The following is a 15,306-nucleotide window of genomic DNA, read 5'->3' on the forward strand; positions in this document are numbered from 1 at the left end:
ACAAGACTTTCTCAAATACTGTGACTGAAACAAACATTTAATTGACCACGCTGTTATCCCATTATGATATGTATATATCAACTAATACGCCCAATGCTCATGCTCAGCAAACATAATCAGGATACTGTCAACCCACGAAATGTCCCGAATATTAATTATCCTCATCCATTCTGCCTTTCTTGTCCTCAACCATCCAGCGTTAGCCTGCCAATGCCCGTTGCTCTAGTCGGCGATTCGGCCCCTATTCTCTCAGATGGAACCGATGGAAGCTCGTCCAAATCTTTCATAGCCTTGGAAGCTTCTTTGGCCTCCTCCTTGCCGCGCTCCTTCTCTTCTTCTTCCTTCTTTTGCTCTCTCTCCATGGCCTCAAGTTCCTCGTCTATCTCTTCTTCATCCACAATCATGCCCGTGGGCTCAGCCAATATGGCCGTGATTTCGTCTGTTGCGCTCATTTGGTCTCTGAGACGGTCCCTGGTGTTTTCAACCTTGTCCGCACTACCAATCTGGGTGTTCAGGCTCTCTAGCGCATTAGCAGACGATTCCATGACCTTTACCAACTGGACCTGGTCGGAAGCCTGCTGCAGTTTGGACGCAACTTCTTCTAGCTGATGGAGAGTTGCGTATCGTGTGGATAAGGAAGATTCGGCTCGCTTTTTCGACTTGAGTGCTGCCAAGGCGGCGACACGGTTTTTGCGCAGGACGGCATTCCTTGCCTCTTGATCGAGCTCATCAATCCGCCCATTAAGAAGATCGATCTGATGTTCCAAGTTGCTTGCCAGCTCCTTTATAGATGCGATAGAGGAATCTTCCTCCGTAATCCCCCTTGCTTCACCACTTCCTCTGATGCGGACAGTGTGGCCGTCGTATTCAATCATATCTTTGTCTCGAGATAGGAACTTCAACAATACGTCGGTGTCGGTCTCGGATAGCCGCTGCTCCATAGCCAGAACTGATGTAAATAATTCCTGGAACTGGCCTTTTGTGAAGACTCGGTCGTATCTTGGTGCTTTTTCAGCAATCCTCTCCCCCAGCTCCCGGCTGGCCGTTTCCACATTCTTCATGACAACATAGTTGCCCTTGGATATCTTGTCTTCACCTCGAGAGGGATCGGTAACTCCTAGCTGACGTAGGGCCCATCCCATCACATTCCACGGCACCTGCGACCAGCTCTGTTGATATATGCTCTGATTCGATTGTAAGAAGCTCTGCAGCGGAATCAGATCCTTCTGCGCCAGTGCTTCGTTTATCACAGTACCCAGCGCCAAGGGCTGGCCAAACTGCTTGCTGTCTAGCGACCGTCGTAGCGATTCGTCAAGATCAAATACGAGGGCGCTGGATTTGGAACCCTGGCGGGACAATAGCCCATCAGATGCTAACCGCGCCAGGGCCAGCAGCCAAGCAGAGACGTTTGCTTGGTAGCCATCCGGATTCAGCGTCTTTTGCGATCGGAAATCGGAGTACAGAGCAGGAAGTCGAGCCCTAACAGATCATGTTAGTGTCGTGTATCACCAATATGGGACAAATGTGCAATGAAATCACAATGGGTGTCTGCTTACTTGCGAAAGTTGGGGTCGTTCTGGACGAGGTAATCGGAAAGCTCGCCCATTTCGATTCCCAACGCGAACGGCGACGGCTATTATGTTGCTTCAAACTTCAGAATTATATCTCGAGTATATCTCTGCTCAATTATGGTGACATTGGCAGAGGAGTTTCACTTTTGGCGTCTCGCGACCAAGATAAGGTTGTTGACGGGGGTTGATTTGACGTGATGACGGTTCCGGGATTGTTAGTGGGAGAGGTGGGAGAGATGCCGCTAATAAGGCGCCTGGATTTAGTGCCCGATGATTTGGGAGCATGTGATTTCAAGGCCCAGCGATGTTACTACTGGCGTTCAATCTTCAATTATATCAACACCATCGACTGATATCTTTCTTTGATGACTTTATTTTCCATAACATTTCTGTTACTGTATTCTATGACGGCTTACACATTGTATGTACGCTCATAGCTGTCCGTAAAGCACATAAATCACCACGGCTTGCATCAAATAACAGCCTATAATGTAAACCACCTGTGATTATGCATTATTCACATCGTCCAAGTATTCATAGACCCAACGAAAGGCCTGCCTTCCATTCATCTACACGCTGAACCTATAGATACAGGATCGCTAAGTGAATCGCCTCATTAGTCGCCGGCCATTACCACACCAGCTAGTTGCCAAGGGTAGACAAAGACAAAACACTTCCAACCGCTCACACCCTTCAACGCTTGTGGCTAATTCATTTGATCTCCCTTCATAACCAATCCATTCCCATTGTCCTATTCAAAGCCCTCTTTATCTATTTCTTCATTGGTATCTTTGCTCATTTCCTCATTGTGTAGGGGTGCCGTCTCCAAAGTCCGGTCTCGGGCCAGATTGCTTGCTCTCCTCGAGCGCATATCTGTTAATGCCTCGCTTTCCTCATCTATACCATCATCAATGGCATCTTCCGCTATACCCCTATCGTGCCCAGCCGGGAACTCCAACTTCTCCGTTAGTTCGTGTTGCAGCGAGTCCATGGTCTCCCGAGCGATGGCGAACTGTGATATGCCATGGCCATGAGGTAACGTTTCGTACATTCTCTTGGCTTCGTTGAGACATCGTTGGGCAGGGATATGCTTGGACTGTTGGGCCCAAGCTCTAGCTGCAAAAACGCTCCAAGCAGCCGATTTCCGCCGTCGGCTTCCCCAGCTCCAGCTGCCAACGCCCTGCTTGGAGGCATAGCAGATTGCCAATCGCTCCTTGAGTAGCGCATCACCGATATTGCCTAGAATCTTTGATTCAAGTAGACGGGTACACCATCGTGCGGCATCATCAATACTTGATCCTCCCCTTAGCCGCAGGAGCTCTTGAGCCAAGATCAAAGTTCTTGTCGCCCCGTATGGAGAGCTGCACCGTGTGTTATATGAGTAGAATGCCGACTCTAGCATTTGGTCCACAGTCTCCGCGCGGCTCTTAGAGGTCAACTGCTGTGGCATTAAAAGAAGACTAAGAGCTGCCATTTCATTAGTCGCGGCGTGGTATTTCCAGGCTTTGGATTCACTAAAGTCGGATCGCAGCAGGTCGTATGTGGAATGAGCCAATCTCCAGTCGCGCAGCATGAAGGCAAAATCAGCTAGCTTTCGCATGATGGCTTCTGATGTATCAGCCCTGTAGAATCCAGAGGGGTCGTAGCCGTCTTTGCTGGTGCTGGTGCCGCTGGAGGAAGATCGTGAATTACTGCCAAACCCTGTCCATCTCTTTGATAAACTCATAAACCTTCCCGTTATTCCCTTGCGTTTAGAGGCTACTTGGTCGTTCCAAATAGTGGCGTGCCGCTCCATTGTGGGGATAATGGATTGCATTACCATTTCGCGGATAAACGTGCGTATAGCAGTCGCATCGGACTCAAATATGTACCGCGACGGATCCTCGAAGTCTTCGTCATTTTCACTTCGGCGGATTTCTGCCAACTCTTCGGCAGCAGACATCCAATCACTTCGGGGAAGAGGGATGCTGTCATCATCGGTTTCCACACTCTGACTACATCGTAGCCGTAATAAATGACAATGAAGCCCTAGATGTCGTTTCATCTGCTCAAACAACGCCATGGACCTTGCGATATCGTCGTTCTCTTCGTCGTGAACCAGAACATAGTACCTCAAATAGTCTCCATCTACCCATGAGGGCAATTTCTTCTCGCCTTGGCTGGTTTCAGTATAGAGTCGCCGCAGTTCTTCGATTGGGGTTGCATTGCGGGAGCTAATAGCTATGATGCAAGCAACAGGATGAGCAAACGTTTCGTGTGCCGAGATCGGTAGTCCCGACAAGAGTCGTCGTAAATATAAAGCATAGTACGGAGAAGCCGTCTCAGAATCAGAGCCATTTTTAGTCATGATACTCTGATGTGGCATTCCGAGGAATGATTCCTCTGCATACGAGAGATGACGCTCAACAACAGCCTCAATATCGTTCAAGGCCGACCGGTTTCCGGCAGTTTTCTCTTGTGCTCCATTCTGACTCCGAGGCGCCTGTGTTTGCTGAGATCCCGTCGACAGGGCATCTGGGCGCTCTATGTTTCCGCCGAATCGTGTAAATCGTATAGAAAAATCCTCAACTATTCGTCCAACGCCGTTGCTGTCCCTAATATTGACCTTGCCCTGGATATTCTCACCAAACGGGCGCAATAGCTCCCACAGTCCATGTTGAAACCCTTTCTCGCCTATTAAAGCCTCCGTGTCCCGTGAGGCATAGACAGCCACATGAGGCACAAACGACCTTAGAATTAAGTTCAATGGTTCGCCTGGGTCATCCCCGACATTTTCCGGTAGCCCACGGTTTTGGCCAATATCAAAAACAGTGCCTGAGAGAACTCGTGAAGGAGATCCTCGCCCTGCCGGTGACATAGATCTTGAGCCTGGTGGCGACAGCGTAGAGGCGTATAGGGAGGCGGCAGTCGATCTTCGATAAACAAGTGTTGAATCGGAAGGTGAAGTTGGGAACGGCTCGATGGTCGAAGTCGAATGTCTCATATAAGAGAACTTTCCAGCGGAAGCCGCAGCGGGCAACGCTTGAATCGGTTCCGTAGACGATTCATCTTGAGGCCGCGGCATGAAGGCGACTTGGTGCGGTGGTTCCGCTGAGATAATTCAGACACTGGTAGAGAATTCATGCGGAATCAGAGGCTGAAGTGGGATCGCAAACGTCGGATGTCGCAATACGGCTCTGCATATTCCTCTTGCGAAGCGAGCTGGCGCATATGCGTTGAGAGATGTCACTTACGTATCAAATGCCACGGTCGGTGCTCATGATATCCAAAGCCCCGACTTCTACTATTGGAATTGCTCCACATTTCTGTACCGGGGTGACGGGTCTCCGTTTAGCTTCGATATCTGCATAATACTAGGTACTACCTACCTAGTAGTAAGCTGCAGAGCGCATAGAGGAAGTACCAAGTACCGTTTTCTGTACAAGCATTCGCGACCTTGGTAGCAGCAGCTCTATACTTCAACCCATAACTTCTACTACTTCTTCTTCCTACTCTCCTTCCAATTATCCATTTGAATTCGTTTTCCCTTGAATTTTTAATCCCCTCCAACACATTATGGCCGATCTATCCAACTATCTCGCATCAAGATACCTTGTTGCCGATCCAAAGCCATCCAAGAAGCGCAAGCGCAAGCAAGAAAAGGCACCATCGGGGCTTCTCATTACCGACGACGACGACGATACAGCCTGGAACAAAGGCAGCAAACAAGACGCTGATGACGAAGATGGCCCATTGACTGTCTCAAATATTACAGCTGAATTTCGGAAGCTAAAGAAGAGCAATTGGAAGACTGTAGGAGAGGGTGGAAGTGCCCCGAATCAGGATGACAGTGCGGCGGCTGCAGATGCCATCATCGCTTCAGCTGCTGCCGAAAATGATGCAGCAAGGGAGGCTGATGATGAGCTACCGGTCGTTGAAGCCGACGGAAGCGTAGTGAAGATGAGCGATGGAACACATGCTGGCCTGCAAAGCGCTGCATCGGTCTCGGCACAGTTGAGGCGGCGGCAGCAAGAAGAACGCGATGAATTCGAACGTCATCGGAAGAATGCAAAAGAAGAAGAGACAGTTTATCGAGATGCCACCGGTCGACGAATCGACATATCTATGAAGAGAGCGGAGGCTCGGCGTGCAGCTGCCGAGGCTGAGGAAAAAGAGAGGCTTGCCAAGGAGTCTCTCAAGGGCGAGGTCCAGCTGGAAAATGCGAGACGACGCAGAGAAGAGCTGGAGGACGCAAAGCTCATGAATTTTGCGCGCAAGGCCGATGACGAGGATATGAACCGAGAGATGATGGACCAGCAAAGATGGAACGATCCTATGACGCAGTTTATGGCTGAGAAGGACACAAACCGAGGAAGCAGGAGTTCGAAACATCGACCTGTGTACTCAGGATCAGCGGCCCCTAATCGATATGGCATCAAGCCAGGATACCGATGGGACGGCGTGGACAGGGGTAATGGGCTCGAAGCAGAGCGATTCAAGGCATTAAATCGGCGTGAGCGCAACAAGGGACTGGATTATGCATGGCAAATGGATGAGTAACAATAGTATGTACCAATATTTGAGATACCCTACGAGAACTAGGATTATATAGCCTGGCATCAAAATAATCGGCGAGTCGGCGCCGTCGTTTTCCTTTTTCATTTATCTTAAGAAACATAAAAGATGGAATCTCGCCATCAAGCTTGTGACTAACTGCTATTCTCCTAATTCACCCCTAAACGGCCTTTGATCAAGCATAGTAATTATGAGATCTTCCCACCCTTGGTCGAAAGTATCCATATGGCCATTACTTTCTACGACGCAAACGTTTATCGGAGCCAAAGTCGCACAGCTGCCTAACAAGTGTGATCCATTCCCCTCTGGGCATGCGGCCTGGCCCATCTCCGACACGACCCTGGAATAAGCCGATGAGTTCACCAATCGTTATTCCATCCACGGGTATCTTCTCCAAAATTTCCCATGGCTCAATCAGTCCACCAGTTAGGGGAGAAGAACCACCTGTGATATCCATTGTTAGTTACGAGAAAGATGGGAAAACATCTAACAAAAAGGAGTTTGAGGAGCTTACCAGCTGGGGCGGGATTTGGACTGCCAGCCCTAGATGCAGAAGGTGTTCCCCTTGAGCTGCCAACAAGCTTAATCTTCTTCTTCTGCATCGCCCCATCCGACATCTCACCCGCGGTGACCTCTCCATCACTTCCAGAGCCGGCTGTAATCTTAGGACGCCGCACTGTGGTTTGTGACAGTCCAGGAGTGCTTGGTCGGCTTCCGAGAGCCGCGGCAGATGCCTTCTTCTGCTTCTTCCTAGTCGACTCGTTGCCGCTTGATTCTGACAAGGCAGGGGAGCCGGCACGCTTCAGAGACTTTCCTTTCTTCACCATCTCAGAGAGCTTCTGTTTGCCTTGTGGGGTGGTGGACCCCTTGGCATTTTGTAACTTAGACTTGTCCTTAGCATCGCCCTGACTATCCTTGTTGTCTCCGTCCTTCTTCTCATCTTCTTTTCCGGCTTCCTCCTCCTCGTCGGAGCTGTCCTCGGCGCTCTGAGGGGGATGTTAGTCATAAGTTACGCTAAATGTGTCATGGGGGTAGACTTACCGAGCTGCTCCAAGGATTAGAACTCGAGTTGTCGCTTTCGTATATCTCCTCACGATCTCTCTTAATGAGAGCTTTTTTGGTGGTCTTGCCGTATTTTTGTCTCTCAAGCTCCTCCCTTAGCTGTTCTTGCAGTTCTTTGTCCACTTCTTGCTCGTCTCCTTCACCAAACAGATTCGCTCCCAACTGTTCACGTCGAATTCGATCTTTGGACTCTTTTGCATCTTCATCGTCGTTTCGCTCAAAGTGTGGGGTCTCATCATCATCTTGGAATTCATCACCTGAGACATCGAGCTCATCATGCTCCATCTTCTCCGCGCGTGAGGCGGCCTTGAAAGTATCACTCTCTGATTTGATCATTTGACCCCGGCCGTACAACATCCGCCGCGTAGCTTCAAGATCGTTCAGGCCAGCCTTCTTCTCTTCATCTTTCATAACCCAACGACCGACGTCAACCTTGCGATTCATGAAAGCCTCAGCCTGGTCAATCGTAAAGGGTTGAAAAGGTGGTTTGGCGTTGAACTTGTAAGATTTCTCCAATGGGATCATTCGGAAAACCGACTTGTCAATCATGAATGCAACACTTGATTCAGAAAGAGCAGCCACATAGCTGCCTACCCACACATTTTTCCCATCCGCATCTTCCAGATGCCATGGTAGAGCCTCTTCATATCTCAAATCGGATTCCTTCTTTGCTGCTGATGTTTTTGGAGCTCGGTTGAACATTGTTTTCTCCTCCTTTTGCTTCTTCGGGCGTTTGGGCACCACCTCTTTGGCCACCGGAGCAATCTTGGCTTGATCGATAGCCCTTTGCGCTTCTCTTTCAGCCTTTATCTGCGCCAGTCTTTCTGCTTCTTGCTCATCTACCGGGGGTCGTTCAGGCTCCTCTTCCTTCACAGCTCTCCCTGGGGGAGGTTGGCGGGCATCACGTCGATGTAACGTAACGGGTCTGGCAAATTCGTCTTGGTCTGTCGGATCAATAGGTTTGTCTCCCAATTTGGTCTGGGAGAATCTCATCAGATGATATCGGATTCCATCGAGGAGAGCTTTCTTGGTTGTCATAATTGGGATGTCGCTGAAAGTATAGGGAGGGGGTGGCTCGCTCCATCCGCCATATTGCTTCCGTAGCTCTTCGATGTTGGGCTTTGCCCCATTCGCGGCGCCTTGCGCTGAAGTCGATGGTGTCGCAGGCGGTCGATTGGGCTTGGGGCCTGGTTTGCGAGATGATGCGACAAGTGGGTTGACAGGCTTCTTCCGAAGAGGACGCAGGGGATTGGGCTTTTGGCTCCGCGGAGCGCCATTGGGATTTCCAGCAGGGGCGCTCATTTCGACGCTGTGATGAGCGCTAGCTTTCGATGCTTGAACTGAGCAAAAAAGGCACGCGGCCTCTTTGCACGAGGTTGTCGTGCCTCCGCAGCTGAACAAAGAGCTGCAGCTGATCGCTACAGCGTGTTACGTGAGAAAGTGTCGTGTCAGAGTGCGCGATTCATACGGTTCGCAGCAGATGAGACAGCGGATAAATTGAACAAGAGATGCTGCCGCAACACAGCTGTGAGAGAAATGGTGTTGAAGGTTGATGTGAAGAGGATATAGGCGGCGGTTGCTCGAGAGCTAGGCGGTGCCTACTAGTAGCGGTTCTCTAGGGCGGCGGCCGGAGAACTGCCGCTGCCTGCCTATGACGCTTGATGACAAAGGGCCGAGCTCGATTGTTTGCTGCCTCTAACACCCACTCAGTAACACCACTCGATACCACCAAGGCTACATACTACGAAGGTACAGATATACTAGGTAGCTAGAAGAAAACGCCCAAAACCGGCACTGAATGGGATACAAAGTACACCTAGTTTAGTATTTTAGTAGTGGTACACAGCACCCCGTAGATCGAGTAGAGTTCAAGTGACGGAGCAAGATGTGAGGGCAACCTGAAGCCTTTTCATCAATTGCAGGTTCCCAGGTAGTACTTTTGCTAGTATCGCTACTTTCTTCTGGTATCTGCTCCTATAGCTACCTATATTTCTCCAGTATCTCCTACTACAGCTATATTTTTCTATCATCTGCTGCTACAACTGTAATTCTCTCGTACCTGGTACTATAGCTATATTCCTCTAATATCTGATTTATTGGCTTTGAGGACGGGGTGGAATAGCCATCTACAGCGCCATGGTACCTTGCTAGGTCGGGCCAGGTTCAATGCCGTAGCTGGGGCCTGTGTCATGCAGCAGCTGAGGCCCTTAGCCGACGGTACCTGCTAAGGCTAAGCTCTGGCAGCGTTGCACTAACAGCTTGCTGGCATCCTCTAGCTCCGCTTCTCCAAAGTCACTTCGTGGTATCCATTTCTTGGATATCTTGCTTCAAAAAAAGCAATTCCCCTCTTGTGTACCACTCAGTACCGAAGTGACTTCCTGTTCGTCTCGCTTCCCCTCTCCCTTATCAGGTGCTTTAAAACTTACATATCAGAAGATTGAAGCCAGGATTCTGCGATATTGAGGATGTCAATTGTAAAGATAAGATACCAAAGTTTTTAAAGTGCTGAAAGCTCGCCACTGCTGCAATCTTCACACTTATCTTTACCTAGGTATCCGTTGATTAAACAAGATGTTCCCTAATCAACGAGAACGTGGTGTTGAAGGTGACGGAGCCTCTGGGCTTGAGGGTCATCTACGAAATATGATTCTCACGAATGCTAACGCCAATGCCAATACCAATGCCAACCAAAGCACCAATCCAGCGGGCACTCCTTCCACGTCAAGAAGGCGACCAAATCAGGCTCAACGACGTCAGATGCAGTTCACAGTCAGCCCCGAGCCTCGGCAGCAGCTTCCGGCTAGGAATGCCCAATGGCCACCACAGCAGCAGCAGCAGTCTCGTTCAACCTCAGGCCCGAGACCCTCAGACTTTCCCCGTTCTCGAAATTCATGGAACGGTCCTCCACAGGCATCTGCGAATAGGCCTCAATACCAGAGTTCATCGGCCATGAGACAATATAATGCAGCCCCGTCTCGTGGTGCACATCATCAGAGCTCAGGGTCATTTCACTATCAACATCGCTCCATCAGGCCCGAAGAAATCGCGAGCCAGGCCCGCCTACTAGATATGTTATGTCATCAGGTCTTGAGTCACTCCGAGATCGACAGGTCCGAGATAGCTGAAAAGGAAGCTTTTCGTCAACGTATAGAGCACATCTGCCGCGAAGTCATTAGCCAGTTTGAAGCTGGTCAGTTTGAAGAACAACCGGATATAAACAACAGGATCCCCCCCTTTTCCGTGGAGCTGAAGTGTTTTGGCAGCTTGTCTTCTGGTTTTGCTACAAAAGCCTCTGACCTGGACCTGGGCTTGGTATCGCCTCTGTCCAAGATTCCACCTGATGCTCCTGGTTCCCCTATACCTCGACTGATTGAAAAGGCATTCTTGCAGGCAGGGCTTGGTGCCAGGCTTCTAAGTCGCACGAGAGTCCCAATTATCAAGATATGTGAGCTTCCTCCTGAAGACCTCTTTAAAGGTCTATTGGAAGCACGCGAGAAATGGGAGCGTGGCCTTGATAAAGAGACTCAATCCGGAGCTGCTGAAATAGAGCCTGACAATGATGGCTCTGTTCGAGGCGAGGACGAAGATCACGAACAAAGCGGAGTCACCGAGACTGGTTCAGATTCGTTGGGCGAATTTGAGATACTCTGCAAGGACTCTACTGAACCACAGCGATTTCGACTTCAACAAGGCCCTAAAAACTCACTAGATTCCTATTATAGTCTAGCCAAGCGCATTTTACGGAGAGCTGGTGGCTACGATATTACTGCTTCAAACTGCAAAGATTTTACGGCAGCCGACTGGGACATTCTAAACCGTGTCTGTTACGCATTTGTCCAGGGGCTAGCAGACGATTCTCTGCGGGATCATGTTGCCAGACTTCCTTCCATCGCTGCAGCGAATGCCCGTTCAAACTCACTCGACCATCGCTCTCTTTTTGGAGTGTTTATGCAAGTAGAGGGAGAAAACATACTGCGCCAATGGAAGTCATGGCGCGAAGGGCTCCCTCTAAGACAACCTGAGGATGACAAAGTCATAAGGCAGTGGGAATCTCTGCAACTTAGGTCATTGCTGGATATTGAACCTGTCACATACAACAGAGAACTTCAATTGGCCCTCGAGAAGCTCAAGAAAATTCCCTCCGTTCAACTATTGCTGTTTGAGCAAGATCAACAAGAGACACCTTCGCAATATTACACCAGGATAAAGAGCATCGTAAACAGCTTAGGAATCTCGGCGCCCGCACCTCAATCAACCATAACCAGCCGATATGTTGCTGGGGTATTTCGTGAAGAGATACGAGATCAACTGAGTGGTTATCTTGAACAATTCCCGGAACAGGCAACGATTCAAGCGGTAGGATGTCGCCACAAAAGTATTCATTTAGCCAATGAATTTGAAAGGGCTATTGAAAATAAATTGTACGACGCTGCTGTCGTACCTGCTATCAAACGCTATATCGAAATATTGCGGCAGCCCCTCGAGAAGAGAATGATGGCGCCTGGGAAGCCATATTATGTCGTGTCAATTCCCGTCGAGTTCTCTTCAGATTTTGGCAAGATCAAGGCACTTACTGATCCCCATACAATGGCACCAAATCAATCTGGTCAGAGGCAACGAGATCCGCTCGAGTTTCCCAAATCCGATGTTGGGGTACAATGCGACATCAACTTTTCTGCCCACCTGGCTCTCCAGAACACTCTTTTGCTACGCTGCTACTCGCATACTGACCCGAGAGTCCGACCCATGATTCTATTTGTCAAGCACTGGGCCAAAATGCGTGGCATCAACTCTGGATACCGTGGCACTTTGAGTAGCTATGGTTACGTGCTGATGGTATTGCACTATCTCGTCAATGTTGCGCAGCCCTTTGTGTGCCCCAATCTCCAACAGCTCGCACCGGCGCCTCCCAACAACTTGACTCCGGCCGAGATACAGTCCACGATAAGCTGCCGAGGCTACAATATCCAATTCTGGAGAAACGAGGAAGAAATCATTAGACTGGCATCCCAAAATCAGCTCAACAGAAACACCGAAAGCGTGGGGCACTTACTGAGAGGATTTTTCGAATATTTCGCTCAAACCGGCATGATGGGCAATGGTCTCAGTAGAGGGTTTGATTGGGGCCGCAATGTCATTAGTTTGCGAACTCATGGAGGAATTCTGACAAAGCAAGAAAAGGGCTGGACGGGGGCAAAAACGGTATATGAGGTGCAGAAGACAGATGCCGATAAGCCTCAAACACCCGATACACCTTCACGCCAAAATACTCAACCGCCAGCCTCTCCACAGACTGCCAAGAATGGAGAGGTCAAAGAGATCCGACTTCGGTTTCTATTCGCCATTGAAGATCCATTCGAAATAGACCACAATGTGGCACGAACGGTGACACACAACGGCATCGTCTCAATCCGCAATGAGTTCCGCCGAGCTTGGAGGATACTTCGCGCCGCTGGTAATGGAGACACTCAAGAGAATTTGTTGCAGGACGTTGAAGACGAGAAGGAGGCCCCTGTTGCACTTTTGCAATTACTTGCAGATATACATGAAGCTACTCCAGTATGAGAAAACTTGATCAAGAGAAATACATTTTCTTCCCCAAGTAGCCATACAGCCCCCAGTGACTGCGTGAAGTTTGAGTGTAAGAAAGAGATTCATGGAAAAGAAAGGTCTTCTATTTACTAAACGTGTAGATACTTATCTATGTACCCAAATACCTGTATGTAACAGATCTCTTAAATATCTGCCACTATCACCATATGCTCCCTCCTGTTACTTCTATCATCTTCTTATATGCTTATTTTCTTCCAGGATCTCCTACTTCCTTTAGTGTCTACTACTTCTTTCTAATATCTTCTATTTCTTTCTAGTATCTGCGACTTCTTTCTAGCATCTGCAACTTCTTTCTAGTATATGTTACTTTAGTTGTATTCCTCTATCTAGTAGTAGCTGATATTATTAGTGGCTTTATGCTTAAGACGCAGGATGCTCGATGGCAAACTTGGGATGCTGAATACCCGGGAACATAGCCTACGCCCCTCCTGGATGAATGTGTGAAAAAAATTTGACCATCAGATCCAGTATTATTTAGGTATCTATGGAGAGGACATTGAATTTGTTTCCTATATTCGCGTTTGAATTGTTTGTCTTCTTGTTTGTCTTCTTATTTATGCCTTGTGATTTGCCTCCCCGCTTGCTGGGTTTCTTGTCCTCTGCTTTCGGACGAGAATGTTCGCCTTGAGATGGTGCTTGCTCAAAAGCTATAAACTCTGATAGAATGTTCAATATCTGGTGTTCTCTTGATGCCTTTAAGAAATCAGATAGCAGACAAACATCTGGAAATTCATGGAGAGGTGGGAGCTCCGATAAACTGCGGGCAATTTGAATGAGGTTAAGCGTGAACTCATCTGCACTCTTAGTTTCGATGATTACAGAAGAGAGGACTTGGCTCAATATGCGAAGTGAATACAGCCCGGCTTGAATGTGTGCGCTAAAGTGAATTATATCCCAAGAAATTTTATCCCCAGCAGTGGCCGGGCTGCCACCACTTCGTTGAAGCGTGATTAGTGCATGTGAATTCTTGCCTTGCTGGTTGCATTCCATAACATCCAGTATCACGCACAGCAGAACCCACCGATATTGCTGTGCTATATCCGTTTCTCCTACTCGTCTCAAAAGCTCCAGCAGCTCACTAGCCGCTATATTCGCCTCATCGCTGGATAGCAGTGAGATTTCCCGTCCCTTTTGATTGATGTTCTGCACCCTTCTGTATTCCTCAACTGACATAGAGCGGCGACATTGAAGATAGCGGCACGCCGCTGTGTAAGCCAATGTCCGGACATGCGCGCTTGCGTCCCAAGATGTGCCTTTGGTGGGATTATCGAATAATGATGGGAGAAAAATCTTGGCCTTTTCTCGGGCGTTCTTGGCTTTAGGCGCCTGCCCAATCTGAAGGAGCAGTTCTGACACTCTGGGGTCAAGGCCGCTCAACGGGAGTAAACTACCGTCCACCAAGTGCGGTACTGGAGCACTTTCGTGGTGGACATATTGTTGACGAAAATGATCATAGTCCAGAGCATGTACTATAGGTTTCGAGCAGACCTTTAATAGCATAGGAAGCGTTGCGTTGGGGTTACGCAGCCGTTCATACCCTAAGCGACAAGCTTCCACGGACTTTGACAGTCCTATTTTCGTGTATATCTCACGAGGCGCATACACCACGCAAGCCAGCATCGAACTAGCATTCTCATGGATATCTCGGAAGAAGACAACTTTGCCATTGCCAAGGTCATGAGCAAGTAGATCCGAGTCGGATGTCAAAATGGTACCACCATGCTTCGCAATGTCCGAAGCGCAGTAGGCGTCAGCCTCTCCTGGAATAATGAAGCATTTTTCTCGGTATCGAGGATTACCCCGGATAGCATCAATGATTGCGGGCACAAGAAAGCTGGGGTCCAAGGAGGTTTTATCGGTAAACCTTCCCGGGCGGTTTGCATCTAGATATATATCATTTGTAGGAACCACATGCTTGCGAGGACAGGCCATGGAATTTGAAGAGTAGAACAAGTTGAGCCGGGAAGTTACTTTCATCACTCTCTCCATACGGACAGGCTGCTTGGACTCTGGCAGGTAGCCATCGAAGTATATGGCTCGACTGTTAAGGCGTTAGCTATCATCTTTCTTACTACTTTCTGGATTTAGGAAGAAGCTGACATGGTCACTTGCTGATCTTCCAGACGATCCAACCATTCAATGACGAGTCGACTGAGAAGGCCATATGACGGCTGATTGGCCCCTTGGAATCTGCAAAGATGAAGAACATGATAAGCCAATGCTGGGCCATCAATGACTACCACTTGATGCTGAAGGATCTCGTGGGAGGCATAATTCTCCAGGGTGGTAATCAGGTGAGGAATTCCCATGCCGACCAATTCTCATCAATTCATGAAGATGCTGGGCCCTCAATGCGGGATGCTAGTCATGTATATCTTTCCAGATATTACATCGGCGGCAACATGTTTTTTGTGGAACTGGTTGTTGGTCTAAGCAACAATCGGAAAGCCAATGCATGCATTATGATAACGCTCGCGATAATCCGACAAAATTCACTTGCTGCAGC

General features: G+C 48.9%; 6 protein-coding genes across 6 annotated transcripts; 2 read left to right on the plus strand and 4 right to left on the minus strand.

Annotated features, from left to right (window-relative positions):
- Positions 1-20: 20 nt before the first annotated feature.
- Positions 21-1,775, minus strand: M431DRAFT_514208 (hypothetical protein). Its single transcript, XM_024920177.1, has 2 exons — positions 1,557-1,775; positions 21-1,479 (listed from the first exon to the last, which is right to left on the minus strand). Exons 1-2 carry the CDS (start codon positions 1,604-1,606, stop codon positions 186-188), a joined length of 1,344 nt encoding a protein of 447 aa, XP_024767435.1. The 5' UTR covers positions 1,607-1,775; the 3' UTR covers positions 21-185.
- Positions 1,776-2,322: 547 nt separating this feature from the next.
- M431DRAFT_488296 (hypothetical protein) lies at positions 2,323-4,635 on the minus strand (the record flags this gene model as incomplete). The annotated part of the gene is made up of 1 exon (XM_024916547.1): positions 2,323-4,635. The coding sequence occupies one exon, from the start codon at positions 4,633-4,635 to the stop codon at positions 2,323-2,325; it is 2,313 nt and encodes a 770-aa protein (XP_024767436.1).
- Positions 4,636-5,126: 491 nt separating this feature from the next.
- On the plus strand, positions 5,127-6,110 carry M431DRAFT_11470 (hypothetical protein; the record flags this gene model as incomplete). Its single annotated transcript, XM_024911912.1, has 1 exon — positions 5,127-6,110. One exon carries the CDS (start codon positions 5,127-5,129, stop codon positions 6,108-6,110), a length of 984 nt encoding a protein of 327 aa, XP_024767437.1.
- Positions 6,111-6,357: 247 nt separating this feature from the next.
- M431DRAFT_501771 (hypothetical protein) lies at positions 6,358-8,489 on the minus strand (the record flags this gene model as incomplete). Its single annotated transcript, XM_024918058.1, has 3 exons — positions 6,358-6,569; positions 6,640-7,111; positions 7,167-8,489. The coding sequence occupies 3 exons, from the start codon at positions 8,487-8,489 to the stop codon at positions 6,358-6,360; spliced, it is 2,007 nt and encodes a 668-aa protein (XP_024767438.1).
- A 1,010-nt stretch (positions 8,490-9,499) lies between these two features.
- Positions 9,500-12,857, plus strand: M431DRAFT_129520 (hypothetical protein). The gene is made up of 2 exons (XM_024912407.1): positions 9,500-9,567; positions 9,624-12,857. Exon 2 carries the CDS (start codon positions 9,759-9,761, stop codon positions 12,750-12,752), a length of 2,994 nt encoding a protein of 997 aa, XP_024767439.1. The 5' UTR covers positions 9,500-9,567; positions 9,624-9,758; the 3' UTR covers positions 12,753-12,857.
- A 417-nt stretch (positions 12,858-13,274) lies between these two features.
- M431DRAFT_488300 (hypothetical protein) lies at positions 13,275-15,109 on the minus strand (the record flags this gene model as incomplete). The annotated part of the gene is made up of 2 exons (XM_024916548.1): positions 13,275-14,841; positions 14,901-15,109. 2 exons carry the CDS (start codon positions 15,107-15,109, stop codon positions 13,275-13,277), a joined length of 1,776 nt encoding a protein of 591 aa, XP_024767440.1.
- Between the last annotated feature and the right edge of the window lie 197 nt (positions 15,110-15,306).

Source organism: Trichoderma harzianum (genome assembly GCF_003025095.1).
Source record: "Trichoderma harzianum CBS 226.95 unplaced genomic scaffold M431scaffold_34, whole genome shotgun sequence".
NCBI lineage: Eukaryota > Fungi > Ascomycota > Sordariomycetes > Hypocreales > Hypocreaceae > Trichoderma > Trichoderma harzianum.

What these genes read in the sequence shown, in the direction of transcription:
- M431DRAFT_514208 (XM_024920177.1), bottom strand. Translation starts at nt 1,606, where the DNA reads ATGGGCGAGCTTTCCGATTACCTCGTCCAGAACGACCCCAACTTTCGC. An exon ending in AACGACCCCAACTTTCGCAA is followed by an intron (nt 1,480 to 1,556) that starts GTAAGCAGACAC and finishes ATGATCTGTTAG; the next exon opens with GGCTCGACTTCCTGCTCTGT.
- M431DRAFT_129520 (XM_024912407.1), top strand. Translation starts at nt 9,759, where the DNA reads ATGTTCCCTAATCAACGAGAACGTGGTGTTGAAGGTGACGGAGCCTCT.